The following is a 22,605-nucleotide window of genomic DNA, read 5'->3' on the forward strand; positions in this document are numbered from 1 at the left end:
TATTTTAGATTATTTTGATTTATTAATTTCAATTTAATTGTCTTTAAACAGGCCTTCAAAATAAAATACAGTTACACCAAAAAGGAACATAAAATGATTTAACTTTTTAACTTACTAGAACGTTAAATCAATTGATTTTTTCTAATTAAAACTAATTAAAAGAGAAAATAGTAGCTGTGTTCTTCTTCTTCTTCTTTTTTTTTAACTTTTTAAAACATTAAAAAATTTATGTCACTACCTTTGAGGGCCCCCTTTTTCTAAATAAATAAAATTTTAATGAAACACAAATATTTTTAATTTGGGGTATAAACCTAGGAATTTAAATTCAGTTTCAATGGAATGGGCAGCCCGGTACTATTTGATCCACTGGCCGGGGGTTGGAGAATACTGATCTATAGTATATAAGTAGAAGAGGGAGTTCGCAATTCGCTTATTTTCCTGACAAATTAATAATAGGGAACAAAATTTTAAAAAATGCCTTTGCCATATCTTATTTGTATAATTATTTTATGAGTGTCCTCTAATATGATCTAAAATTTTTTTTATTAATTCTAACATCGTTATCTGATTTTTTTTCTTTTTTTTTTAAATGTACTTCTTACTTTATTTTTATTGCATGTAAAGAACCATTCATGTTAAGATTCGAGTAAAAATTTTCTACTAATGATATTAATTGAAGCAATTTATGTATTTATACTAATTGCAATCAAAGCTGTTTAATCGGCAGTTGAAATGTTTGACTCCAATTCCGACTAAAATAAAAATTATTTATAAAAACTTTCACGTCGGGAAATATTAATGATGTTACAGACTAAATAACAATTTCTATATGCGTATTTCTTCCTTTTTTCTGTGTACGATTGGAGTTGAAGGTGTTTGTTTAATATGAAAATTACATTTCATGTCACAACAAAGTTGCTGAAAAATTAAGTATTAAAATAAATTTGTTCTAAACATTAAAATTGAAAAAAAAAAAAAAACAGTTTGATATCAATATCTCAAATGCATATTCGTAAACATCTTATATTATCAAGATGAAATCAGAATTTATTTCTAAATAATCATAAACTAAGATAAATACATATTTTAGCAAACTAATACATAACACTCGGGAACAATATATTTTTTTCCGTTGCACTTGTTAACAGATCTTATATACTTTGGTATCTCTGGCTTCAAATCTGCAATCGGTTTCTCTACGACAGTGTTTTTTATTTTTTTTATTTATTTTTAAATGAACTTTTTATTCTATTTTTTTTTGTAGAAATGCATAAGTTTAAAATCGTTAAATATAGCAGATAGTGGCTTAAATGCCGCGAAAAACTTCTAGGGGAGATAGGGTACATCATCAAGATTAAATAGTAGAAACCAGTCCGGAATGTGACTATACGCAGCTATGGGCGCTTCTCTGTTTTGAACTGTTTCTTTGTGTACTATTGAACTTCCCAACAAATTTGTCGCAGCATTGACGCGGCCCCTGTTACATATAGCACTTTTTAATTAGTCAGTTCAAGAAGAATTCGACCAACATGTCATTAAAAAAACTAGCTTTAGGAGCAAAACCAATTTCAGAATTGAAATTCCTGGCATAAATTAAGCAATGTTTGACTTTTAATTGCAAGTATTTATTAAATGCAACAAACATTGTAATCCCTATTTTTCTGTGAATTAATGTATAAATTAAACAAATAATGTCCTGAATTAATGCTTCTAGCTAAATGTTTTCTTCAATGTAAAATCGAAATTTGTTTTTAAATCGAATTAAATGAATTAAGATGCATACCTATTTCAACAAAATGACGATCCTAATTTTTTAGGAATGAATGTATAAATTAAGCTAATAATACACTGATCAATGTTTCGAGCTCAAAGTTTCTTCAATGTAGAATCTAAACTTCTTTATCCAATATGCATTTGCTTAACATTTATGTTCTATTTTTCTCCCGTATAAATTAAAAATATTCTAATTTTTTTTTAAAAAATAAATAAATTTTAAGGTTAACAAGGGTTAAGGTTCAGGTTTTAGGGCATTTTAAGGTTGAAAATTATTTTATAAGGGTATGCTAATTACATGTCTTACCAAAACCACCTAAACAAAAAGCATGCGTTTATTGAAGAAATCATTATTCTTTGCCAACATTATTCTTCGTTTACTCACAACATATAGCATAACAACGGATTCGAAATAGGCAAATGAATTTTTACTCACTGATTCGTAACTTTAAATTCTAATTAAATATAAAACCTTAACGGAGTCAAAATGATTCGCAGGATTCGCGAATGGCTCAGAGTCAGCAGCATATAACTCAAAAAGCAACGTAAGGCGCACAAAGAGATACAGCTTCCTCTATGCTAAAAAAAAAGTGCTATTATCAACACCAGTGCTATTATTTATTCTATAGATTTAAAAAAAAAATTTTATACAGCTGCAGATTAGCGCTATTGTAGCATGTGTGTTACAAAAAAGAGAAAAATAGGCTTAGTAGACAATTTTGGGTTTCAGGTTAGATTATATTTTTGTTTTTTTGATGTTTCTTTCTTTGATTCTTCTTTTTATTACTTTTTAAATAACAAATTTTATGTGCGTAATGAATTTTTTAAAATTAAAGTATGCTAGTTGAAAAGTAAGAGAAGGTTGCTATCATCTGACTGACTCTTTCTTCGGACCACCTTCTTAGTTTTATAGTTATTGTCAACAAAAGGTCCCAGTTGACTTGTCATGCCACATTAAATCCTTTTTAAATCCCTTTATTTTATAAAATTCATAATTATTTATTATCATCAATATTTTCTTTCTAAATAAATAATGCATTTGATTAATTTTTATTCAGCTTCATATAGAGCAGATGCAAACATTTCGATTCTTTTTTTCTCTCAATAAATGTAAATGCCAGCTTTTTTTATCAATGTAAGTGTAGGCTAACTATAATTCAATATCACGGTAGATGAGTAACAAAATCCTTTTTTAATCTTTTTTTTAACCGCTTTAAATATTATAAAAAAAAATCATTTTGTTATTAAATTTTTTATGAAATATTTGGAGTTAAACCTTCTTCCAAATTATTGAAATATTAACATTAGTAGATATGTTGGGGTTGACTCAATTGGCTTCGTTTTTGGCAGTGTTCATTTTTGATAAAGCACCAATAATGTATTTGTTCTCCAATCAGCGTCGGGTAATAATTTATATGAATTTGGGGCCGGTCGTGGTGGCTTATAACTCCCTTGTCCTGTTCCTGTTAATATAATTATTCAAAATTACGTAAATTATAAGTACGTAGCAATGAAATAAATTGTTTTTATTTAAATGGGTCACACTTAGATTATTATTTGTCAAGCAGATATTTTGAATATATGATATTTTAAATTAAAACATTTTCTTAGAGGCAAAATAGGATCTTGCTTTTATCTCTCTGAATACCGTTGGTTTCCATACAAATCGAATCGAAAGAATCCTGGATTTTATTTATAACGTGAATTTTTATCAATAACTGTCATTCGATTCAACCTTTCTTTCTACTTCTTATCATCTTCTTCTGAAAACTCCTTGATAAAACCGCCATCTTGACAGCGAGTCATTTACGTCCAAATCAAGTTCTTGTACCAGAAGTTACACATTTTGTACTTTTCCTTTAATTTTTCAAGGTAAACAAATAATGGATATCCGTGAGACGTTAAGGGAATTTTAGTAGTTGCAGATAGTATTTGAAATTGAGTTACATCAGCTATAAATAGCCATCTCTCTTATCAGATATTAATTATTTAGTTACAACCGAATTCACAGACATATATCTATTGCTAGATGTATAATTTTAGATATACAATTTAAATTATTTAATATTTTATTACCGTCGTTGAACAGCCGACACAATTTTTGAGGTTTACGACTACTAATGTTCAACTACGTAGCCTTGTAGTTTTGAACTCAATCCAGAAGACAAGGAAACTCCTGACTCAAGTATTGGGAGAAATTTGCCTTCTTGTAGAACTTTTTGATGGAACTAAACCGTATTTGCTTAACATGGAGAGGAAAACCCCGAAAACCTCCCACTGTTAGTCAGACGACTCCTACCCATGATCCACTACCAATGAGGATATTTTACGTTAGCACTGTGGTCGGTGCAAGCCAGATGCGGAATTCGTATCTACCAGCAATCGCTGGGATTCGAACCCAGTTCATCTCATTGGAAGGCTCTATCACCTATGCCATCACTGCTGAATTTTAGATACTTAAGAATTTCCTTTAATTTAAGTTTAAACTAACAAAAATCAATTTAGACGAGGTAAAAAATATACTTTAACGATAATTGCACAAATACCGAAAGGTTTTTCAAAATTCTAAAAATATTAAATATTTTATAGGTTTGATATTAGATGACCTTTCTGAAAATGCTGACTGCATAATCGCATTGGTATGAAAGAGATGTAGAAATGTTCTCAAAACTTTTCTTGTTAGAATTAACAAGAAAAGTTTTGAGAACATTTCTGCATCTCTTTCATTGTGATTAGACAATGATCGTTCATGATTGCAGTTTACATATTTACAAGAAAAAGAAAAAAATGTTAAATAGAGTAAATATTAGTCATCGGTTTTTACGTGAAAATAAAATGGAGGTTATCAAGTGCATATTTAACATTTTACCCATAATTCCACAGTCATAGAACACATTTACTAAGAAAAATAACTATTACAAAGAAAAATATAAAATAGAAATAGATAAGAAAATTACGAAAAAGCAAAAATAATCATTTTTCACCAAAAGCAAAGATGCTTAAGCGCTGTTGATTTTAATTTGAACGAGACATGAATAAATGAACAACGCTATAAAAGCTACTAAAATCCTAAATTTCATGGATCTAAATATTTTTTTAGTCACCAATTAACTCCCAGCTTCTACGAAAGAACTAAAGTAAAGTGAAAGCATGCAACATGAACAATTGAACAACGTTAATTATCTAAAATTAAAAATTGTGCAAAAATTAAGCTGGAAAAAAAATAGTATGAAAACAAATACAGATTGAATACATATTCAAAATAATGTTTTATTTAATATTTCTATTTGTATCGCTCCTACTGTTGATTATTCCTAGATATGCAAATGCAAATGCGTGGTTTTTAATATGTAGATGCAAATTTAAAACCACGAGTTGACCTTGCTTTATATAAAAGTAATAAATTAATGTAATTAGATCTATTGAGAGTTAAACAATTTTATGTACCAAAGAATGAAAGCAAACGCCGTTAATTATGCACATATCTAATTGACAGCAACGAGGGGGGAAAAACAATTGGGAAAATGATTAAATATACCTGTTGAATATGTAATAACAAACTAATTTCGTCATTAAACGTCTTCAAACGAATGACATTAATGAGGAATTATTCGGGGAAAAAAAATTAGAGAGTTTTTGTTAACGCATCCCGTGTTGCAAAGCACGTCTAGTTATTGAACAAGAAACTTATTAAACGAAAATAACTTTTTTTACATTGTTTTTTACGATGGGTGCTGCGCGTCTTAAGAGGCCATTAAAAGTTGGCTACCAACTTTATTACTGATTAATGGCAGACTGCTTTCTTAAGCCCTTTGAGCCCGTTGGTTTTGCTTTTAGGATACGCGGAATGTAAACAGAAGATTGGACCCGATCTTACGGCCATCGTAACGGTCTTACGGCATTCTTTTACGGCCAGACCACCGTCCGGTAGTCCTCGTAAAGATGCACCAAACGACCCGAACTTTTTAATTCTTTCGCTTTCTTTATTTTGCTTCTTCTGAATCTTGTGTTTTGTTTTTCTTATCATAGCAGATATTCTTCTTTAGTAGTTTTTCCGAAACAATTTTGTTTTCCGCTGATATACTTCCTCGCTAGTGTTTTTCTTCAGCTAAACAGAAAACCGTTTTTTGAAGTTTTTCGTCCGTGCTTTAAGAATTTCTACACGAAGTAGTAAAATTGTAATAAAAATAGCGTAGCAAGATTGAATCGCGAAAAAAGACTCTTTCACCCAGATTGAACACTTTTTATTATTGTAACAAATTGCCACAATAAAAAAATATTTAAATTGTACAATATATTGGTGATGTAATTGTATAATTCTATAAAGTGTAATATGTTGAGGAAAGTATTTTAATGCAAAACAAAGTGTATAATCACACGTCAAAAATTTAAAGGATTTTTATTTTTTCCCATGTTATGTTCATTTATCGCACCCTTGCAATAAGTTTTTCTAAGAAAATTAAGGACTAAAATAATTTAAAGCTTACTAAAAGAATTTATTAAGTACAATTTAATAATAAGAAAACGTATGATGCACTTTCTTGAACTTGTTTACATAATAATAAGGTCTATATAAAAGAGAACATGATTCTCCTTAAGGTAACTAAATAAAGATTTAAATTTAACGTAAAAGAAAAAAACAGTTTAACAGCTTATTTATTTTTTTATTTGTATTTAGGCGAAAGTTGCTACCATTGAAGCGGCTCCTTTATCGGACAGTCTCCATTATATTATAGTTATTAACAGAAGGCGTTATCTGTTAACTCTATAGTATGCTCAAGGTGCAAAATTGTTGTCTTGACCATAAGTTAAACACATTCAAAATAAATAAATAAATAAATCTTGTAGAACAGTGTTCCCCAACCCCCGGTCCGTGGATCAAATGGTACTGGGCCGCCCATTTCATTAAAACTGAATTTAAATTCCTAGGTTTAAATCCCAAAATCAAAATAAATCCCAAATTAAAAATAGTTCCATTAAAATTTTAGTTATTGAAAAAAAAGGGGCCCTCGAAGGTAGTGACATAAATTTTTTAATGTTTTAAAAAGTAAATAAATAAATAAATAAAACCACTGCAACTATTTTCTCTTTCAATTAGCTTTAATAAAAAAAAATCAATCATCATAACTGTAAACATCATAAATAAAACACGAAAGAGCGGTGCGAAATTTACATTGGAACTAATGAAGAACTTCGTCTTCTCTCTCGATCATGACTAATTGATTTAAGTATAGTTAAAATGCTACAATGCTATCACTTTATATTTATTTTTTGGTGTAACTGTATATTTTGGTTTTTTGGTGTATTTTATTTTGAATGCATGTTTAAATACAATTAAATTAAAATTAATAAATCAAAATAATCTAAAATATAAACAATCAACGCTCCCCCCCCCTAGCGGTCCGCTGTAAAATTATCAAATGTTGACAGGTCCGCGGTGATAAAAAGGTTGGGGAACACTGTTGTAGAAGAATGTACGAATTCTATACTTTTCTTCTAGTTGTTTAATGTAAACTAAATATGGATGACAGAGAATGTTTATCTTGCTTAATGAGTAACTGATAACATTAAAAACTATGTCAAATCGGCTTTATATAACCTTATTTGCAATGACTGTTTACTTTTTTTTTAAAAAATGCTAGTCGGCCGGGGTTACTATAAATGGTATGCTAATTTAAACAAAGAAAACATATCGAGACTAATGTTTCGCAAGTTTCACGAACTGTACACTCACACATCTTTGTACGCAATTTATTAAAAATATACCGGAAGTAATTAAAGCCCTATGGGATATCTTATTTATTTAGATGTACACTGTACATCATGATATGTTTTTCATAATAATACACTTCATAATACGTATTTTTCGGGGTTTGTGTTGGTTTTAATCAGCATTTTTTACTCCCAAATCATGATCACGATAGTTTTAAACTTTTTATTGACTTGCATTATAGGGGATATTGTGTATAATAAAAAATAAAATGTCTACCTGCTTATTCATCGAAACACTCTGGCTCAATGATAGCGACTAGTTTCCTTTATTGGGCTAATGGCGCTTATTTCCCCCTCCAAATATTTACCTAACATTTTATGATTATAACTTATATGCCTAGGTATGGAATATAATAATTATATTAAAATGTAATTATCATCTTCCACATCATTGCAGTAAATAGTGACTGATGCACGTTAAATCTGCTGGATCACAAAGTTCTCAATGTTCTCATAAGAAATCAATATCTGTGGGGGTATTGATCTAGGAGCTTTCTTTTCTTTTGGATTGGGATCAAAATTACAGGGATTCGGAGTTGAACATGAATAGTTGTAAACCCAGAATTGGGTCAACTGTTCAACAACGGTTATAAAATAAAATTAAAATGTACAAAACTACAAAATTACCAATTTTGATGTCGAAATAAATTACCAAAGTTAAGTGGTCCAGTGATACTTCCTTTAATAAGTGACAACTTTTTAATCCTTAAAAACTACATTTTCTTAAACCAATACAGTTTTCTTTCATAAAGCAAAGTGAGAAAAATACAAAATGGTTTACGCTATTAAATTATGCTTGCTACTGTCAAGATTACCTCTTCCCAGAATGTAAACCTACAAAAATTGTATCTGTTTACTGCCGTATCACAAATTATAGGCTTATATAATTTTTATTTTTTTTTTAAAAAATCGAATTTTTTTTAATAACGTTATTTGATGATTCATTGATACGTTGATTTCTTTACTTTATTAATTTTATGTATTACTGCTTAAAAAGACTGTTATTCTTACAGAAACAAAAAATATTAAAAACTTGATTGCTATGCTCTCTATTAAATAACTCTTTCTAAAACCAACATTAACTCATCCCACACTAATATAGATTTTCAATTTATAGTATGAACAAAATATAAAGAATAATAGAAACAATTTCAAAATGTATTTTTTTCGAACTCTGAAGATAAAAATTAAATTGAATATATAATTTTTTAGGTAAATATACAGATTCATATTATTAAATTAAAAAGCAAATATTCTTAACCTAAGTTTCACATGAAAAATTACTATTCCAACTAAACAGTAAACATGATTATTGGAAATTTTATCCGTGTGTCATAAAGAAAATCTATGGCAGAAATATTTATAATTATGAGTTTAAAAAATTTTCCCCTATTTCGAGTCTCATCATGGAATTTTCAAGCCCATTACAATTTTAAATCATTATCGAAGTTTCATTAATACTTGAGGAAGTTTTTGAATTTCTTAAATTTTCAAAAATTATTTTAATATTTCGAACAATCTTCAAGGATTTCGAACTTACACTGGATACCGGGAAACAAAGAATTATTTTTATAAATGATATTAATTGTGTGGTATTTAATTTTAATATTAAAATTTGCATAATGCTTGGAAAAATACAATATTTTTCGAATTTAAATTGAAAATTAGAGTGATATTTTCATTAAATTAAAAAGATCAGTAGATTAAAAATATTCAGCAAATTAGTAACAAATTGGTTTCTTCTGAAAATTATTTCTTTAATCTTTTATGGCTTGCTTGTTACAAGGTTGGACAGTTTTTGTAATTTGCATGACTTATGACTAAGTTAAATAAAATTAAAAAAAGGAAATAAATAAATAATAAAATTAAAAAAAAATAATTTTCGAACAATTAATATGAAACTAAACGGAATTATTACTCAAGAGTTTAGAGTATTTTTCTGTAAATTAAGATTAGTATGTTTTCGTGTTTTAAATATTTTTGAAATGACATTATATATTGGTATAAAAAAAGTGAAAGAGTCGGTTCTCTCTACGACAAATTCGAGGTCTAAATTTTATTTTGAAATGATAAAATAACTGACGTACTGAAAAAATTTCATTAACTATCATATTTTATAAGTAATTATGTTGAATTAGTTTAAAGCCAAAATAAATTAATGCATATATATTAAGAATACTTTTCTATGTATCAAGGACAAAAAATGACAAAGGGCTCTGTACTCAAATCATTCTTCATTCAGGAAAATTCAGCTTGGTTTAAAAAAAAAAACATCACTTATTGGGATCCCTTTCTTAGATAGTTCATTCCGAAATGCTAATTTTAAAAATTAAAAATATACGAAAGTACATTTTCTGAACTAAGCTGTCAACAATAAAATAGAAAGTCAGAAATAAGTTTTAACAAAATTATTTCTCTTGAAGGAATTGTATTCAAATATATAATTTTAAGAATATAATATTTTACTTCGACATAACTTTTTCTTATATAATAGGTTTTTATACTAAACTAACTACAAAAAATTGATAATATGTAAATTTTTCTATCATTCCTATTTCAAATGTTTATTTAAAAATTTACTTGTCATATGCATACAGAGAAAATGTCGCTAAGTGTATACTTATAAAGAAATCATAGTTGAATAACAAGTGCATTAAATGATAATTTTAAAAAATATTGAAATATCCCTCAATTAAAAAAAGTAATCATATTTTTTTAATTTAGGGCTATAATTTTGCTGTTTAATACGACAAAAGTTTAAATAAAAGTTTAATAACTTTGAAAACTCAAGTGGTTAACTAAAAAAAGAAAAAAAAAGGTAGTGAACCTTATAGTCTATAAAAAAATATATTCAATGAAAATAAAATACTTTTAATTAGCGTGATTATTTGCAAAATACTGCTTATTTTCCTCCTATTTTTCCTTCTATTAATACTGCTTATTTGCTAACCTTGTTTTTACTATTAAAACCTTTATAAATCTACGACATTAGCACCCATAATATTGTTCATGCATTTGGAATATTCAATGCCATTTAATGTTTAAAATATTAAAAATATAACCACATAGTTCATAAAAAAATTTATTCAAGGAAATAAAAAAAAATTAACTAACGTGATTATTTGGAAAATAAAACTTATTTTTCTTCTTTATTTTTAATTTAAGGAAAAGAAAGATAGTTGCTAACCTTGTTTTTACTGATAAAACCTTTACAAATGTGCGATATTAGCACCCGTAATATTGTTTATAGCTGGTTTGCTTATGCATTTAGAATATTTGATACCATTTAATGTTTAAAATATTAAAAATATTTAATGTTTGAAACATTCAACAACTACTAAAATATTAAATTTTTCTGTTTATAAATTTAGACATTTATCTAATTCTATATCAATGGTAAAATTCCTTACCTGCCATCTCCATAGAGTCTTAAGCATAGCCATCAATTAAACATGCCTCTTATGGAACCAAAAGTCAAAATGAGAAATCAACATTAGATTCTCGCAAACCGCTCAACCCACATAAGAGAAAGAAATGGTCAAAACTGTCACCACAATTCCATCTCACCTTTGACAAGTCCCTGTCACACATCCTACAGTTCAGGGCCATTTCGTTACAGTACATGATCCCTTGGAAACCCCCTTAAGCTATCTATTCTGCACATGGCTCTTTGCTTAAAAGTGTCATTACATTGAATACATTCTCGTTTTAGGATACATTTTTCTACCCCCTCCCCCAATCCCCCAAACATAAACGATTTATTCCTTTTTTGGAACATGACTCTCTTATCAGAGAAATAAATTTAGCCAAAATTCTAATTGGCGAGCAAAGAAACTGGATTGGAAAATTGTTGTAAATCACTTAGGAGAGAAACGTGATTCGGGTCTCAAGTGATGCAGTCATTGGTGGGTTAGCTTGAAAACGTTTCAAGGTCATAAAAGTCATTTAAAAGCTCGAATGAGAAATGTCGGCATTTTTTGTCTGATATCTTAATGGTTGTTTTGACAGAAAGAAAATCTTCGCATTTTTTCTGAACACAATGAGAACATATCTGCCGTTGGTTGTTTTCAATTTTATTTTGAAGCTTTTGCAAACGCCGCCTGTTTTTTTAAGTGGTTCTGTATCGAAAAATGCAATTTGAACATAATTGCCCTATACTAAGTTCCATTTCAAAGGAAAATAAATAAATAAAACTTAACTTTAAAAAAAAATCTATATTTTACAAATGTCGAATTTATGTTCTTGTAGTAAAACATATTTTTAAGATTCTGCATTTTATTTAAGAAAATAAACATTTTTTATTTACTTAAATATATTTTGATAGCAGATTTAAAAATTGTATAGTGAATAAATGGTTGACTTCATAAATCAATTAAAAATATGTTTGATTTAAGCGTATTTTTCGAACTTTTTTGCCATCAAAATGCGACAGTTTAATTACTTTAAACTTGATGGTTAAATTTTAATTAATACATATAGTCTTGAAGAACAAAATCGCATTTAATTTGAAACAAATAAATAGTTAAAAGAAATTAATAAACTTTATTAAATAACGAATCGCCATCTTAGCAAGCATTTTCTATTTTTAAAAATTAGTAGAATGAATTTTGAATATTTCTGAAAGCCCAAACAATGCAGAGTTTGAGTAGCGCTTTGCATATTAAATAACTAGTTGAATACCCGGTTATCGTGTGGGGTGAAAGAAATTAAACTATCAGCTTATCAGTACTGATTAACCTCACGAAATCATGCATAGAACGAAAAAACATACTCTAACACAATTAATAAAGCTAAAATAATTCCAATTATTATTATTTTTTATTATTTTTTGTGCCAGCCAAAATTATTTACCATTATTTTCGTTCTAACCTTTTTTTTGTCCCAGTTTGCACAAAAGAAAAATATAAAAACAAGATTAAAATCAATGAATTAAATCAAATCCTTTTTCACATCAAACTTACCTCAGAGTTTTTTTTTTTTTTTTTGCTACTTTTCCCTGAATTATTTTAGTTAAGAAACTTCAGTTTTTTCTAATTAAGTTATAAAATGGTAATTTTCAAGAGTCAAGGTAAGGAAATATAAAGCTGTAAAAGTGTTTTCACTGCACGCAGACAACAAGAGCAGTAAAAGAAACATCGGCGTTAGATTAAAAGATTTTGAGATCAAGGCTTTTGAATTCATCCGAATGGATAAATTATCCACTAAAGTTGAAGTGTAGGGGATAACTGTGATATTTTATATTGACTTATTTACTGAATTTATACCCTGACCACCAATCCCTGTAATTGCTTTTCATTCATCATTTCTTTAAAGTCAATATTCTTTACAAAAAGCCGAGATTATATTGTTTTTTTGTAATATACAATTATTGCAGCTTTCTGTACTTTTTCTCGTTATTATGTCAAACATTAACTCCGTAGTTGTATTTCAGTGGGCTACAGTTTGACCAAATATAGTATTTTTTCAATACACGTTTAATATTAATAACTCTTGAAGAAATTGTCGAATCTTGATTTTTTAATATCGGTGTACTTCCTGTACATTTTTCTAAATACCTTCGTGATTTGAAGTTTCTAAGTGTTACAGATTTTGTAGAGATTGCAAAATGTAAAAAAACTTAAGAAACTGACAAAAAAGCATTTAATTACAACAATTTTGAACAAATTAAAATTTCCAAGAAACTCTTTATTAAGTTCATATTGTCCTTTCAACGTACAAACTTTCAACGCTGTAGTTGCATTCTTGTGGCCTGTACGGTATTTTTTATAATAAGTTTAACACTTAAAAATTTCCGAACTAATAAGAAAATTCTATTTTTTTATGTAGTCTACGCATCTTCGTAATTTCAAACTTCTAGCGTCTCAGTCTTATAGTGTTTGCGCATCAAAACAAAATGTAGCGTTAAGTTGAAAACGCAAAACAGCGGTATCAGCGGCCCTAACAATGTTTAAATATAACAAGATAACACGATATTTTTTTAGCAAATACCAATCACTATTAAACTAAGAATAATTGGTTCAAAGTTTAATCATAAAATCAATACCTAGAAACATAATACCATACTAGTCTTCAGCAGATTTAATTAGTTTCTAACTATAACTTAATTTCCATACAAACTGAACCATGGTAGGAATCAATAAGGACTAATTTGGTGAAAATAACTGTAGTGGTAATAACTACATTAGCGATGCGAAAATGTACTACAAAATTAAAATTACAAAATTGAAAGAAAAAAAAATTCAAATGATTAACTTTTGATATAATGATCGCATATCTAACTAAGTAATTTCATAGTTTAATACTATACTTTGTATACATAGTGCATAAGACTATACTTTGAAATTATAATGATACAATAACATCGGGTCCAATAATACACTTCTGTCTCCTTATTTTTGTCATTTAGAATCTGGAAAATTTATTTCTTATCACAGTAATCAGAGGACATGTTTTGATCATAAAAAACTGGTCAAAAATATTTTGAAAGCACTGAGTGTTATTAATTTGAGGAATGTTTAAAGAAGGTGGTTTTTAAAAAGAAAAGAAGATTTTGCAGAAACGCTTCCTACTTTTGCTATATTTGCCATAACTGATATTCTTCAATTCCCCAAATCTTCTCGCACTAAGTTTTGCAATTATAAAAATAATTTACGCCAAATTTATACAAAAATAATAATTCTTCTTCTTTAAAATAATATCATAATATAATAAGAATTATATATGTATAATTCTCATTGTGAAAATGGCCTTTTTAAACGTGCATTCAGGTATTTTTTAATTTGTTGGCATAAAAATGAATATTTTAATATTTCTGGTCATTAAAAAAAAAATCATGATATTTTTAAAATATTTTAAACTTACCAAAATGAAAAATATTTATCAAACAATTTGTCGTGTGTTTGGATGTTGAAATTGATAAAATTTATAAACAACAAAGCTTAGAATAAGCAAGAATTTAGTTGCATATTTATTTTCTATTGTTATTCTCTTAAATAATTACTTGGTTTTTGCAATAGTAATTTCATTAAGCATTATTAATGATAATTAGTATTTGAATGGCAACATAAATAAATAATGAATAATATTTGTATGAATGAATATATTTAAAAAGCAACACCTATTTTTAATGTCTCTGTATTAAATGCAAACATATCAAACCTGCAAAGTTTTTTTTATAAATACTTTTAAAAATATTCTACAATTATTTAACTTTATTTTTGCCTATATTCATTTTATAAAGAAAATATGCCTGCTCAGACTTAAAAATAATAGTATAATGTTATAATTTAATTATGCTAATTGTTTATAAAAGTTAAAGTTTTAAATATCTAGCATTGGTATTACTTACATTCAATGAGTATTTTAAATTGAATAATTCATAGAAGAGTTGCAATTATTTATTTCAATTCTTAATTATTTCGAATTTCTTTGTAGGTCTTGAAGGACGAAGTTTGAAGATCTTTTGATCAAATCAAGAGAAAAGAAGTCGTGGAATTTAGGATTGAAACATATGTTAAAGATAATTTTTTTTACTTGATTATTTCTAAACGTTTTTTGTTAAACTTCGAACATTTATAATTTTGAAAATGAATGCATGAAAATTTAAATTTTAACATTACAGTTGTTTTGTCAAAAAACTCCGTTAAGACAATTTTCGTTAATCCAAAAAAATTACTGTTCTTCTTTTGAAATTATTTTTCATAAAACAAAATATGTTAAAATCTAAATTGAAGCAATCCGGTGAATGCATGTAATTTTTCCTTTTAAGATTTTAATTTTATTCAGAATCTGGTGAACGATAAATGTGAAAAAAGGACATTTTCCATTAAACAAATGTGGATTTACATTTTCTTCTTTTTGTATGTGCGCATCATAGATACGAACTTTTGCTATCACCTAATACATATTTTGCTTGCATATTTCTGTTGTTTAACGTAAGAACAACCGATACTAAATTTTTTAATTACAAAGATTTTTATTTTTCAAAGTATGAAAAATTATTTATATTAGGCTAATAATATGGTTTGTAACACAGCATCACAGCATGGTGCTTAATTGGGAAAATAAAATGTTTTAGATAAAAATTTTCCTAAATAGATAAAGTTTTATTAACCTCCACTAAAATTTATACATTTATTGTCGTAAAATCTTTACCATTATATTTAATTAATAGTTTTATAAAGCAATAAATTTAAAAATGTACTAAAAATATTTAAATAAATTCTGATATGAGTCTTAAATTTAAAGTGACATAATTTACTTAAAGTAACTAACATATAAAAGCTTCAAGAAGAAAAAATTCTTTGCGTTCATCAGTACATAAATAAGTTTTTGAATCAATTTTCAATAAGTTAAGCATACATGTAATTTATAAAAATCTTCATTTTAGGTTTTGAGAATACATAAAATCCTTTATATATTGTCAAAGTTCATGCTTTTAATCCTAAATTTAAATAACAAGAACTAAAACATAATATTCTTTCGTTTATTCATTGAAAATTTAATAAATACATACTAACAAAGAATTGAAAGAAAACTAAAGTGTAAGGGAAAAAACTTTTACTGCTGAACATCTGAAAGAGAGTATGGTAATTAAAAATCCTACAAAATGTATACTGTTTAGCTGTAAACAAATATTTTAACGGAAAACGATTTAGATTTGCTTCGAAAAACCAATAAAAAAAGAAGTTCAGCCAATCAAACATAGCTTCTCTGCATCGCGAATCATTTACTTTTATTTTTCAAAAAGGACATTATAGTCAAGAAAAGTGAACGTAAATCACGTGATATAAACGCTATTCTTTTGTTAAAGCAAAAAAGGTCACAAATTGTTTTTTGTTAAAGTAACAAAAGAAAACTTTTAAATAAAACAAGTCTTTTTTTTTCTTTGTGTAGTAAAAACCGAGCCATAAATTAGCTGACACAATAAAAACAAAAACATCTTTAATCTAAAAAATGTTTCCAATACTAAGAATAATAATTTGATATGTTTTGAATACTGTATCAAATGTTTGATAGGTTACGCAAAATAAATCGCAATTAATGTTTTGCGGCTAATATATTCGGTAAATCTTAAATTATTCAGTGAGTAAATTTTTATTAGAGTTATTTTGCCTTATTGAAATATTAATGAAATCGTAAAGTATTTTTATGTAGCGTCATGAGAAATATTTTAGTTAAAACAATGCGAAAAGCAGAAATAATGTCGTATAACACAAATAAAAAATGTAATAAATTTTAATAAAGTATTTCAATCAAATCTGTGGTTTTTTGTATAGTTTGTTATTAATCCTATTTATATGCAGCCCTAAATTAACTTTTCTTTGCATCAAATAAAAAATATTGTAAGGGTAAAAGCTTCTAAATAACTTATTTTATAATAATATCAATTTTTCTAATTATGACTTAAACAAAATTATATAAGTAGGAAAATCATCATTTATCTTAAAAATATTTTAAGAATTCTTTTAAACAAACATGAACAAACATAATAAAGGAATACTTATATTTAAATCTTAAAATTATTTTTACGAACAATGAATTATAATTTGAAAATGTCAGCTAAATGTTTAAATAATTAGATAATGTTTAAATAACTAGATAAACTTACATTTAGTAGATCGTCAATAGAATTTTAAACTTCAAATGCACACAAATATTCATATTGCAATTTTTTTAATAAGCACCTTATACCAAATTTCAATTAGTTGCACTTTAATATTTTCTTTTTTAAAAATAAAAGATATAATTTTACCAATTTAGAAACATATCACCCAGGCAGACGGTAATCTAGACCGTATTTATCGATATTTTGTACCTAGAGAGATTGAAATGCATGTAAATAAATCAATAGTCTATATGCCCGATTTGCAAAACAGAAATCATGAGTTCGAGTCACCTTTAAACTTATATCGGATTCGACCGACCTTAACAATAAAGACATATTTAAATTGTATTGGGTCTATCATAAGTGTCAATGTCTGTACTTTATATTGAGTTTTATTGTTTTTATGTGACTTGTTTTTAAATGATTTTTAAATCAATTATTTATTTTTTAATTTTTTATATTTTGGTTGGGTTTTTCTATTGCTTTATTCTATGCAATGAATATGATCAAGAAATAAAATATGTTGGATATTCTTTATAGTATGACTATGAATAGCTGTTGTCTTATCTTAAACAGATTTAAATATATTATAATGTATAAGAAATGGAATGAATTCGCTGCTCGTTACATGTATTTAATTCTGTATTTTCATTTTATTTCGTTTTATTTATTTAGTTAGTTGCTTATTTTTCATTTTTTTCTGTTTATTTTCTATTCTTATTTATATTTTGCTTGATATTTTTTTATTTGTAGTTAATATGTTCTATTTTCGTTTCAAAAAAAAAAAATTTGGGTGCTCCTTACACTATTGTATTGATATATTTTGCACTTTTGAGGATATAATTGTAGGATCTGACGACGAAATCATATCTTTTTACTATTTTGTTTCCCGACCTATTTTCGCTATTTAGTTTCACTATTTTGTTTTGTTTTTGTATTAATTTTTAATTGCTTTTCAAAAATAAAATTCTTAAATTTTTTTTAAAGCATTCCATTTTTATAATGTTTCTTCATAAATGTTTCTTTAAAATAATGTTTCTTTTTATAAATCGTTATTATATTTTTTCCATGTTCTCTTTATGTAAACTTATTTTATGAGTTCTATACGCTTGCAGCCTAATTTTATTAATTTATAAGCAATACTTAATTAGAATTATAATATTGTCATATATTTATAAAGAGCGAGAGAGGAAATTCTATTATTATTATTTCGACACTATTAACGTGTGCATTTGTGATTTTCAAAAAAAACTAAATAGAAATGAAAAGATATTAGTGATTTAAAAAATTTTTACTGGGTCAAAGTTATCTCAGTTGACTATATTTCTATTGAAAAATTGGCTACAGTTTCCGATTACAAATATCGGTATACCACGTATTCTGATACATCGAACTTTTTTTTTTTGGCCCTCGACAAGTGCGATATTACATGGAACTATGAAATAATCTTTCAAATGCATACAGAAAACAACAGGTAAAAGATATTTCTTAAAATTTACTATATCTAATTAATGAATTTAGTTCCTAAAATATTTAATTTATATAATAGAGTTCACTTCCCTCATTAGAAACATTTACATCCGTAGTGCTTATGTTTTTAATATATCTATAATAGTGAAAATGAAATAACTATTATTCTTTCTTTTATATTTTCAGGTATTCTAAGGTGTCCAGAAAAAAAGATTTGTGTTAACTTTAAACGAAGTCTAAAAAAATGATATTTTGACAATGTTTATTTTTTTAAAGAGTAATCACTTAATTCGAAGTGAACATGAGCTAGAATAAGTTAAATAGAGTCTGAGTGTTAATACATTAGTATTATTTTTATAAATGTAATAAAAACTTACAAGGAATGCAACAAAAGTTTTCTTACTTCGTGTTTTCAATGAGTTGTCGTCTTTTATGCTCTTTTTATTAATTTTAACTAGAAGAAAACTATTTTAAATGAAACAAAATTTAAATATAAATGCGTTGTTTTAAAAATTGTAATGATTCGCATTATTTTAAAAATATGTTATGATAACTCTCTCGAAACATTGTAATTACACAATAGTTCAGAAAAAGGAAACGTCGAGATAAGTTATTTTAAAGTTTTATTTTATAGCTGTTAGACATTTCGGAACGCTTTGAACCATAATACCGTTTCATTTTTCTGCACTCATAATATGGTACTAAGTTTAACTATGTTATTAGTATACAATTAGTTTGCTTGCAAATTAATCTTTTTAGAAGTTTGTTTAAATTTGAATGGCAGTATTTTTCAATTTTATTTTGTATCATAACTGGCGTTAAACAGCAAATCTATTTTTGGGTTTACTGCTTTCAATGCTCAATTCCGTAACCTTGTAATTTTGAACACAACTCAACAACAAAGCAAGGGCATTCCTAGATCAAACATTAAAACAAAGCAACCTTCGTGGAGGACTTTTTGATGGAACTAACTCGTATTTGCTTCTTTACATGGAAAGGAAGACCTCTTACGGCTTCTAATGGTCAAAAGAATTCTAACCAATGAATTGTCAACCTCTTAGGATATTTTACGTCAGCAGTATGGTAGGGGTAAGCATGGCGTCATTTGTTTTAACCAGCGTTCGCTGGGATTCGAACTTCGTTCACCTCAGAAAAAGGTGAACACTCTATTCCCTGAGCCAACGCGACCCTCCTCTGTAAAAAAAATTCAGATACTAGTGTTGACACGATAAAAATGTTTCCAAAAATCTCAGAGATCTTCATTGAATATCATGTTTCCGATAAATTGAGAAACATTTCTTTTATTCTCAAAAATAAAAAACTGAATCGTATTGATTCCGATTCAATTTCAGAGAGTAGCGTAGCTACCACTACAACTATTAAATTTCAATTCACTAGTATATATGATACGTTAACTCGATTTTATCTTGAGGTACCTTTTGACTGATGGATGGCGGTTGGCATTGTTGATAGCCGAGTCCTATAGGAGATTTCCGAAGCATTAAGAAACGCTTCAAAATGTTTAAAAAAAATAATAATAAATAATTAAAACATCCGAAACTACAAGAAATGATTTTAAATAATTCTGAAGTAGTACTGCGAAATGTTTCTGAATATTGTAGAAAGATGTTTCCGAAATATTCAGAAATGTTTTTTGAAAACTACAACCACCGCAGCTGCCCTATAAATTCAAAAAACATTTCTTGATTTTTTTTATAGTATGTGGTTCACTTTGAAATAATTTTCTAATTAACACCCAATTAAGGTTAAATCAACTTTGTACTTTATTATGTCTAAAGATCAATATTATGGCTAAAGATCAATATTATGGCTAAAGATCAATATTATGGCTAAAGATCAGTATTATGGTTAGTATGGATATTATGGTTAAATGCTGAACACTTTTCTCAAGAGTATATTATTATATTTTGATAAATATTTTGATACATTAAGTTTAATTCGAAATATTTTTGATTCAATTTTTAAAAATTAAAGCAATGTATATTAACAATAGCGTGTCAAATTATTAAAATAAGCAAGAGAATTTTTTTGATATTCCTCAAATGAGAATCAGCAACGAATAATCATGAGCTTGGCGACTCAACTTTGATGAGTAGTATAACAGGATTATCCTATACCCAAAAGCCTTGCGTCCCGGAACAATACTTGGCTGATCATAAAAATAGCCATAAAAGTATTTTCGCCATTTAGCTAGGATTACTATTGGGTCCTTCAGAGATTCGACAAATTGCCTCCTTCAGATTTCTCGTCTTAGATGACGCCCATAAAAATAGTCCCGGTAATATTCTTAATGAGAATTTCTCACACGCCAAATTCTTTCTAATGCATCCTATTCTTAACTGTAACTGTGTTTTCGATATGTTATGCAGGCAAAAACTAATAATTTTATCAGGAAATGTAAGTATAATTTAAAATGTTATTTTCGATAATGAGTTTTATATTAATTTGTGTTTAAATTTTAAATAATATTGGTTCATTTTGTATAATAACTATTTTTAATTCTCTTTATAAGATAAACTATATTTTTTTTATAATGCAAATGTAAAGATTAACAGGGATTTTTAAATGTGTTTAAGTGCTTTTTTTTCACAATGCCGGTAAGAAAAAAGTTCCATACATTTTTTTTTCTCTTCTACTATGTAGCTTAGCTGAAATTACACTATTTTCGTAACATTCTATTTACAAATAAAATTATTATTTACATCGATCATTACTCAAGTTATCTTTCATAACTCATATTAAATAATATTAATGTACAGAATTCAAAATAGAGCTATATTAATTCAAATGATTCATATTAAAGAAATAATTCATATTGCTGTATTAATACAGTGAACAATGTTGTAATGAGCAGCTTATTGGATACTTGTTTGTTTTACATATTTTTCTTGTTAACAAAAATATAAAGAATACAGCTCGAGTATTTTTTCAAAAAATTTTATATTTAAATAACGTAATTATCTACATGGAATATTTTACTAGAAATATTACTTAGGTAAATAATTAATAGCAATATCGATAATTTATATGAATCATAATAATTCATACTACCGTTAACAGTTATATTAATGATAAAAATTCCTACGAATTTGCATAATTCATATAAATGTTCCTAATTCGTATTATTGAATTAGTTTATCTAACAATAAAATAAATTTTTATATATACCTCCACTTGAGGAAAATATATATAATAAAACATTTGCTTATTTAATTATTCATATTGAAGCAGCATAATAAAAATTTCTGTTGCAGATAACTTCAAAAGATAAGATAAAACATTTTTGAAAATATGTATTTTTTTAAATAAATTCATAATTGTTTGAATATTTACAGAAACGTTTTGTTTCAGCCAAGCTATATTTTCGAAAAATAAAATATAAATATATTTATACGTACCAACTTGTCCTGTTCACGGAATAGAAAACTAATGAAGTTAGTTAATAATGTCACAAAACTTGTTATAAAGATCAATCGAAACACACACACACACACAAAAAAAATGTAATTAATTTTTGCAATCACATATGTGGCATCTTCTGGAAAACTACACTTATATGTGGTTTGTGTTTATTTACAGTATTTGACAATGATTTAATAATATTTATTTGAGTTAGAGTCATATATTTATTGTAAATTGTACATAATATATTGCTTGTTTCCAAAAAATGTATTTTTCAACTGATTTCATAACTGATTTCATTAATTAACTTCATTTATTAACTGATTTCAACTGATTTCATTTGGTGATATTTGTATGTAGATGTCTAATTGCACAGTTTTTATAGTTTGTATTAAATTAGTGGTTGCGAAATTTATTCTAGCGAACACATTATTCAGCAAATGGTAAAAACGTTTGAAAGATTTATTTCTCATTTATCAAACATTTTAATAATGAAAAAAAAAGAAGAGATTTATTATCATTGTCTAATCTTTATCTGATTAATGCATTTATTTATTTAT

General features: G+C 26.7%; 1 protein-coding gene across 3 annotated transcripts in view; it reads right to left on the reverse strand.

Moving 5' to 3' along the window:
• LOC107457060 (uncharacterized) overlaps nt 1-22,605 on the reverse strand; it is a 97,978-nt gene that overhangs the window by 53,508 nt on the left and 21,865 nt on the right. Inside the window, exon 1 of one of the 3 annotated variants that reach the window (XM_087153908.1) lies at nt 10,956-11,119. The exons of the other annotated variants lie outside the window; for them this stretch is intronic. Within the exon in view, the coding sequence (XP_087010034.1) occupies nt 10,956-10,988 (33 nt within the window). The 5' untranslated portion in view covers nt 10,989-11,119. Of the gene's footprint in view, nt 1-10,955; nt 11,120-22,605 lie in introns of those variants that run through there. 3 annotated transcript variants of the gene reach the window in all.

Source organism: Parasteatoda tepidariorum, chromosome 10, assembly GCF_982258835.1.
Source record: "Parasteatoda tepidariorum strain Cologne lab strain chromosome 10, Ptep-v5.0, whole genome shotgun sequence".
NCBI lineage: Eukaryota > Metazoa > Arthropoda > Arachnida > Araneae > Theridiidae > Parasteatoda > Parasteatoda tepidariorum.